General features: G+C 41.8%; 1 protein-coding gene across 3 annotated transcripts in view; it reads left to right on the top strand.

Moving 5' to 3' along the window:
• The first annotated feature begins 236 nt into the window (after nucleotides 1-236).
• The window catches only part of LOC136851235 (beta-catenin-like protein 1), a 211,406-nt gene continuing 203,376 nt past the window's right edge, over nucleotides 237-8,266 (top strand). For 2 of the 3 annotated variants that reach the window (XM_067125190.1, XM_067125189.1), the window contains exon 1: nucleotides 257-383. In XM_067125190.1, the coding sequence (XP_066981291.1) occupies nucleotides 358-383 (26 nt within the window). In that variant the 5' untranslated portion in view covers nucleotides 257-357. Of the gene's footprint in view, nucleotides 384-8,266 lie in introns of all 3 variants that reach the window. The other variant, XM_067125188.1, reaches the window with a different exon arrangement.

Below are 8,266 nucleotides of genomic sequence, written 5' to 3'. Positions count from 1 at the left end.
AAATTTGTGAAAATTTAGTGCCTACCGGTTTTTCCCAGAGATTTGGGGACAGACAAGAATTTTAAATTACAACAACCTTGGAAAAAGACAATGATGAAGCTGTAAATTTATTAATATGAAGAATATGATGAAAAGCTCATAACATCCAGACCAATAAAAAGGAAAAGAAAACGGTCTACAAAATTGAGGTGCTGTTACTAAGGGCATTACAAATCCTGATTAGAATAATGAGCTGAAAGAACGCCATAAGTTGTTTACACTTTTCGGCCCGGGTCGGAGACTGCCAATAAAGAACTAAATAAAGAGATCCTAAATAAAATGTAGTTAATTTGGTTAATCTCTAAACCTATAAGATGGATGTTGGCGAACTTTTACACTTCAAGGTATGGGTATGATATAGGCTAGGTATATATTAGCTTTAGACCTCGTATATTCTGACAGTTTAAAAAAAGAAAGAGAAGATTAGTTATATTTTCACTGGTGATACAAGGCTTTGGTAGGGTTACCAAAGAAAACCTGAAAGGGTCATTTTTAGCCCTAGCCATATGTAAATTTGTAGTGACAAGGCCATTTGAGAACGACGGACGTTGTTCCGCCAACGAAAAATAAACCCAACCAACCTTTTAGAGTGCCGTGTTTTGACCTCTAACCAAACCGTACCTTCCCAATCTGACAGCCCAAAACCAAAGCCTGGTTGTGGCCACGAACCCCTTCCACCCAGTTAAATTGAACATTGGAAATATGGATTTTAAGCTTCCTCTCTGGGTTAGTTTAGAGCCTGGTCCTGTCGCTCCACTTTGTTTGGTTTTATGTACAGCCCTCCACAGGGATAATTCCTCTCTGGCGGGCTACCATGTAAGTTTTCAAAATCAAGTGCTTTTAGGCCATTTTATTGTTGTCTTTCATATTTTCCGCATCTGTTTTACCTTTTGCAGGACAGGAGAGTCTTTAGTTCAATTTTTTTAATTTGCTTTCTTCTGATTAAGTTGCATAGAAGATTATTGTCAAAGCCAAATCTGATTATTTTTCACTTTGACACTTATTCTTTATATACTGTGCACTTATTGCCGTTGGATGTTTTATGTTTAGTATCACAATTATTTTCTTTACACAGATTTTTACACTTGAAGATGTTGCCAGCACGTTCTTTGATTTTGTGATTGTTCCAATACAATATACAATGGGCTTTGTCCTTTAATTACTTTAGGAATTACTCGTTTGCGCCAATAAAACGGTAAATTCATAAACACTTAGAGCAAAGTGTTAGGCAGTAACTACCACCAGGTAGGTGGGCAATCGGCGACCAGGAGCTACCCTATGTAAACATTCCAGTTTCTTCAGACTGAGTCAATGCATTGCAGACGTAAAGTTGATCTTTTGTCTGACTGTCGATAAGCTAATTTGAAACGTAGGACCTTTATTAATTTTTTGTGTATATATTTCTTGCTGTTTGATATTTATCTTTGGCCTATATCGTTTGTGATAACCTTGTAAAATACATTTAGCAGCGACACCACCTGCATCTGTGTCAAAGGTTTGACAGCCAAGGGCGACTCTATAATGGGCTAACCAAAGTTCTAATGCTGGGTTTTGGCAGCCCATTATTTAGTTAACAAATTTCTGATAGTCTCAGAGATAATATTTGGGAGTTGATATCTTCAGCCTATGTACATTGATCGGGACATAAGAGTTCACGGTGAATGTCCAGAAGAACTGCATGCATAAAGTACCAAAATTAAAAGTAAAATGTAATATTTTTCTTTTTAAAGTTGTTTTAGACCACTTAATGATGAGTAAACACAAAAATTTTGCCATATTAGCTATGGAGGGGGTTGGGGGACAGGTATTGTCTAACCTTATAAGTCAAAAATCGGAAATCATTTTCGATGGGGAACTAGTTTTTCTGAGAAACATGACACTTTTCTGAGAAACATTACAGTAAAAATACTCATTTTCGAACCAACTATACTGGATGTAAACAAACGACTTAGAAAATTTTCGAGGATGCCTTTAGATAATCATTAATATCTATATATGGTGAATCTCCTCAAAAAGTCTTCAGAGACAAAGTTTTATTATTTTATATTATGAAAATTATAGTGTGACCTATTTTCTTATATCTCACTCAAAAGAGTTGTTCTGGACATTGACCGAACTGCACTGCATATCAGAGTTTTACCCTCTGTGTACAAGGGCATGACTGTCACTTTCCTGCTTGTGCTGAGTGAAGTTTTCAAAAACTCTGGTATAGAGAGTTGTCTGGAGGTAGCTCCACTGCACACTTTTAAGTTCTCAGGTCCAGCTTCTTCTTTTGGTGGACTCCTCCTTCCTTCTCTGCTCCTCCCTGTAAGTTCTTACTTCTTTCTGACTTCGGGCATGGAGATCTCTGGTCTTTTATGCCTCTGGAGTTTTCGTTGGGGCCCATAAGACTGTAAAGGGGGAAGGCTTGTAGATGGATGACTGTTCTGAACTCTTGCTGCATAACCAGTTCCCTGTAGCCAGAGTTTTCAAACATCTTTAATTTCTTTCAGGTTGACAGTGAGCAACCCAGGCCAGCAGTAGTTGGCTGGATATCTCAGGGGAATCTTGCATGAAGGAGTCTCTTTGTTGTCATTTGGTTTTGCTTTAATCAACCACAGTAACTGGTTGAATGGCATATTCCACGTCTGGATTGTTCTAATTTATTTCTGCCAGTGATGATCAATTGCATTTGACTGACCTTCATGTATGCCATGGTTCACTGACTCCCAATGGCTGTCTGTGGTCCATCTGCTCCTAAAAAGTTATGCTTTGTTAACTAAATCTACAGTCTCTTGTGGCTCTTCCCTGGCCTGTTAACCGCAGCTGGTCCTGATCGTTCCTAAGCTGCTGGTGACGCTCAATGAATCTCATGGCTGTTGCTGTTAGCTTTATCTTTGAACTGCTTCATAGCTTGAACACAGTCCTGATGGTGCCTACCGCTATCTTGGTGATTTCCTGGCTAATTTGTCCATGTACCTCCTGTGCTTGCTTTTCTGGTTTTGTTTATGTTGTCCACCATCCTGCAGAAGATGTGAGTGAAGCTGTAAGGAAAAGTTTGTGGAAACCAATTGCTTAGGCTTTGCTGAGACTCCTGCCTTCAACTATTTCCGACCCAGCTCTGCATCAAGTGTAGTTTTCTTGATCATGTAGAATGCTGTTTTGATGGTGGATCGTAAATTTTTCTGGGCCGCCGGAAGATGGTATGGGCTGATAGCTTTACCCTGGACAGTTACGATAGGTTTCAGAAATCCAGTCCTGTTGTCTTCTGTGAAGGTGTTGAAGTCCTCCTTCAAGTAGCTTACCTGGTTCAACTTATCTTTTGATTTCATCTCTCATTCTGCTCTTCCCTTCCTTTTGAGGTTAGGGGTTCAGGAAATGGACAGACCCTTTCGGTTAAATAGGAAGGCTGTTTTTATTTTTACCCTGATGCCCTCCCCATTTCTAAAGGACCCTTTTTTTGACCTGAAATGGCATGGGTGGTTAGCTTGTCTCCAACCTGACAGGGGGAAACCGATCTCAGACCAAGGTTTTGTGTTTCGACAACTCTCTCTCACTGATTTGGTTCAGATCCTGCTGCCATACAGCTCCAAGCTAAAGGTTCCGCATTTTGACTGACGGAGCTGCTTCGAGCAGTGTTCGCCATCTGCGACAACTGGAGAATCCTCTGGAACATCGAGTTTCCCTCTTAAGTTGAGAGTACTCTGCCAGCTACAGTTCAGGAGCAGTGGAGAGAAAGTGACTGAGGCACCCAGGTGTTGTTAGGATTTCAGTCAGCAGTATCAGCGCCCCCATTGCTTCACAGTGCTCGGTGTGAGTTCTGGTGTTTAGTTTGATCCTTTCGTATTTAAACCAGAAGGAGCAGGGAAGAGATTATTCCATTTTCACTTCTTTTTTTGAGGATGACTTCTCTTCCGGGAAACAAATTTCCCTCATTGTCTTTTCCCATATCCTCAGCTCCTGTTAACCGATATACATTACTCCTGATTATGGTAGGCTGTGTTATCATGAAGTGGAGCCATTAGAAATGGCTTATCTTTCCCATCTTAGAAAGGGCACTAAGCTGTTTCTGTTTAGAAACTCTGTTCTAACTCAAGAAAACCTTTGTGATCCTTTACAAGCCTTTGTCAACTTTTTCAGGATGAAATGGTCTTTAACTTACTTTTGAAGTTGCATTATAGATGGGTTAGGAGTTTGATCGATATCTAGGATTATTGTACCCGCTGGTGTTAAACATTCCAGTTTTGCTTTGCACCGTTATGTTTCTCACGGCTAATTTTGATCTCTAATTGCCTGAATGTCGTTAAGCAAAATTATCCCGAGGATCTTTCATTTTTGTTTATATGATACAAACCGTGTTTGATATTTATTAATACAAACCCAACGCTGATTTGTGATAACCTTGGTAAGCCAGTTGTTCCCCTTACATGTCTTGGGTTTGACCTGCCAAGGGCATAACTGGAAATTATTCCAGTGGTAATGCTTTAGGCCAGCATGCCCTTTACGAAATGTGTTGAAGGTCTTTGCCTGTAACTGTCTGAGAAACGCTCTTTTGGGACCCCACTTTACATCCATCCCTGTAAGAGTTTGTTCCTTTCTTGGGCTTCCGCCCTGCATGTAAGGGGCATCACTAATTTCTCCTTCTTAGCATGAGTGTTGTTCCACTGCCTGAGCTTAGAGAATTAGGGCCGAGGGGACCTGGCCCTCTGCTTTGGTTTCTTATGACTGTATCCGCTCAAATTCTGGGTGGCCTCCCCTCCGTTTTTTTTCTTCCATTGTTGCCAAGTTTCCCCTTGTTTCTCTCACCTTCTCCCTTCTTGCTCTCTTCTTCACTCTTTGCTCATTGTTGGCGAAGACCTTAATTGGGAGCGGACATCAACCTCTTCTCAGAGTAACTCTTCCTGTTTGTGGGCAGTTTCCCTTGGAGTGGAGGAGCCCCGAACACTAATCATCTTTGCTTTTTCTTTCAGGTTTAACAGTGAGCATTGATTACACGACAGCCCAGAATAGCTGATATATCAAAAATATCTGGGAAAGCAGTCCCGTATTCATTCAGTGGAAAGAATGAGTTTCACAATACAACTGGTTAGATGACATATTTCCAGTAATGCTTCTGACTTCTATTCCCGCAGCATGTACATCCTGTAATTGCTTATGGTTTCATGTATGCTGCTGCATGCCTTTTGGGGTATACCTCTGTGGTCCAAATATCTGCTCCTGCTGTTCCCTGTGTTTTGCCATTTGGAAGTTCGGAATACAGTCTCTGGGCTGCTATTGGTCTTGACACACCTTTGATTTATTGTTTTCTGGTGACTCAAATGACAGGGTAAAGTTGAAATTAAACGTCCTTGCCTTATGATACCCCAAAGAAACCTTTGGATTCCTGATCTTCCCCGCTTACAGATCCAGTGGTTGATAGTTGAACCACTTTGCCGGTTCCATCAGCTAATGGAATTGAAAATGTAATCCACCTGGAAGGTTGAAACAACAAATCAAAAATTTTGACGTTGGGCTTGACAAAAGCATTGAACTCCAACTCCCTAGTTTGTCATCGGTGTCCTGATCATTCCTTGCTGCTTCTGTGTGGACATTTGTTGTTTGCTAAAGTTGCCAGCTGCCCCAGAAAATGACATGACCAACACCTGTTTTCTTGGACAAATAAAAAGGAAGTGGACTTATTGAGGTGATGTTCCTGGCTCAGGAGACTCCTGCCTCCGGAACTGCTGCCAAAGCTCCTGCATCGCTGGGCCGATGTGCCTGACTTTACATTGGAGGTCACTCCTGGCTGCATCCGTTGTGTTCCTACTAATGACTAACTGGAAATATTTCTGTCCAACATCCTGTAGAAGATGTAATGAAAGTGGATTCTGAAACCAAGACTGTGGAAGTAGCCGCCATCTGATCTTTCATCTTATCTTCGAAATCGGTTTTGTTGAAATTAATCATTTCTAAAATTTGAGGTCCAAGAGGGTCTCCCAATCAGACAGATTTTATTCATCTTCTTCAAAAGGAGGAATGCTGCTTCATCTGGCCCTTGATGCCCTTGGACGTTTGGGGGAATTCCTCCTTCCATGGAGGCAGTGGGTCTCTCATGAAAAACTCCCGAATGAACCTGTTAGGGAAACCGATTTGGATATCCCTGGTTTTGTGTGATATCTTGAATAATTGGCGCGAAACCTCATTTTGCGATCCTGTTCTAAGTCTTACAGGTTCCACCTTCATGGGGCTGCTGTCGCCATTCTCACAGCCGCCCAGAGTGCTCGTGATTCTGCTGGAAATCGAGATTATCAGGCTGGAGATTTTCCTGGCCCAGTTAAAAGTGCAGAGAAAGGGGCCGAGGCACCCATGTGTCTTGCATATTCCTCAAGCACCGCAGCAAAAAGTGTTTGCCAGTGCTCGGTCAGTTACGATATCCCAGCCTGGTGTCTAAATCCTGAAAAAACGAACATCAGAAAAAGCATCAAGAGATTAACTCAACTCCAAAGGACTTCCCAGGACTGACTCTTCCAGGAGACAAGTTTGACAATTTTAAACAGGTTGGAAAGACATCTTTATCTTCTCCTGTGGATTGTCAGAGCTGGGGTTGGCATAGCGATGCCTCAAAGGCCAAAAAAGACTTCCAGTCTTGGAAGTCTGTGTCTAAGACTGGTTCTATTGCTTGGCTCAGTTAACAAATTAGGAAACAAAGCAGCCAAAACTCCCGCATTTTCTGAACTCGTGGGTAGCTCCTTTATAAATCACTAAACTGCTTCCAGGATATGAGGCACAGAACATGAAAGAAAGTGCCAAGACACCAGGTGTCTGGCCTGCCGACACCCACTCTGTTTCAAATTCAGAGGTGAAAACCTTGTCTGGGTGCTTGATGCCAGGGTGTCTTAATAAACCAGCTGCACCAAATACGGGAAAAAGTTATTCTTGTTTCTTGAATCTTAGGTGTCAATAACAAGATAAGCATACCAAAAGGTCCATTTTGAACAAAGGTATACTGATGTGTCTTTTGGAAGGTTAGAGTTTGGGAAACTGCATTTAGTTATCTGATTACAAAACCCTCGTCTCATTGCATTGTGGATTACTTATAAACTGGAAACGGATGAATTCAAACAAGGTGTTAGGAAAAATCCAAATCTGGGAGGCGGAGTATATTGCCCGGTTAAACTTCTCTGGCTGTAACTAGTTGCCGACTGACTACAAAACCTTTGGTCTTGCCAGACTGGCTCTTGAAGACAGCTATATTTGGCTTGAAAAAAATTTGATGTGATTGTTTTTGCAACAGGAGAAATTCTTTACCTAAGCTATCCCTAAAGAACTGCTGCATGAATGAGGGGGTAAAGATGAGAACTGTTTTAGATCTAGAGTTTGTTATGACCCACACGCCCTGTAAATTTTGCAAAAACTTTGATAGCCGCGAGCGCCTCTGATAATGTATCATGGTCCCTAGCACATTGGGTATCAGTTCGACCTGTCAGACATTACTTCATGTGTGTCGTCCGAGGGAAAAAGGCCCCAACGAAAATTTTCTTAATGTTGTTTTGGGCACTGCCGGTCCCCGTTCAGAATCCTCTTGCCTTCTGGAAACAGGAAACTCCTTTTTTTCATAAATTCCTATGACTTCATCGATTAAATGAAGGGAAAGTTTGACCAGCATCCTTTCTGATGGTCTCTTCCGTTGGACAGCATTTGACTCCAGAGCGACCTAGAGGCTATTGCTTACTGACCCAACTTCCCTTCAGGACAGGACTGCTCCCCAGACAAATCCTTCATCCTGGATAACACCTTGCCTATAGGCACGGCACTGGAGGGATTGTTACCCTAACTCCAAGGTGAAACCAGTCGGCAAACGATAAAACACTTACTACATCCGTGCCACCAATGCAGGCTCGTAAATTCCACCCCCATCGCATCTGACACCTAGAAACGTCGGCTTTCAAGTTGATTTCAAACATGCTGTCTGATAAAGCCTCCAGGCTTCCTGGCAATCTTCACCATAAAAAGGACAAAAGTCCATGGTGAAGAAATCAAAACTTTCAGATGTAATAAAAATGAAACCTGAAAAGGGATTGGCCTTGGAGTCAACGAAACATTTCCTCGCTTGACTTTCCAGCCCGGCCCAAGGTCAAGCGTTACCAATCCCCATCCCATCGAAAATTTGTGGGTCTTTAAATATCAATTAGAAAGCGTTAATACATTTAAATGCCTCCCACTTTGTTCCTAACCGAAATATCTCACTTTTAAAAGGCAAATGCTAGCT

This window comes from Macrobrachium rosenbergii, chromosome 23, assembly GCF_040412425.1.
Source record: "Macrobrachium rosenbergii isolate ZJJX-2024 chromosome 23, ASM4041242v1, whole genome shotgun sequence".
NCBI classification, from domain to species: Eukaryota; Metazoa; Arthropoda; class Malacostraca; order Decapoda; family Palaemonidae; genus Macrobrachium; species Macrobrachium rosenbergii.
This window is presented reverse-complemented; position numbering and strand designations above follow the sequence as displayed.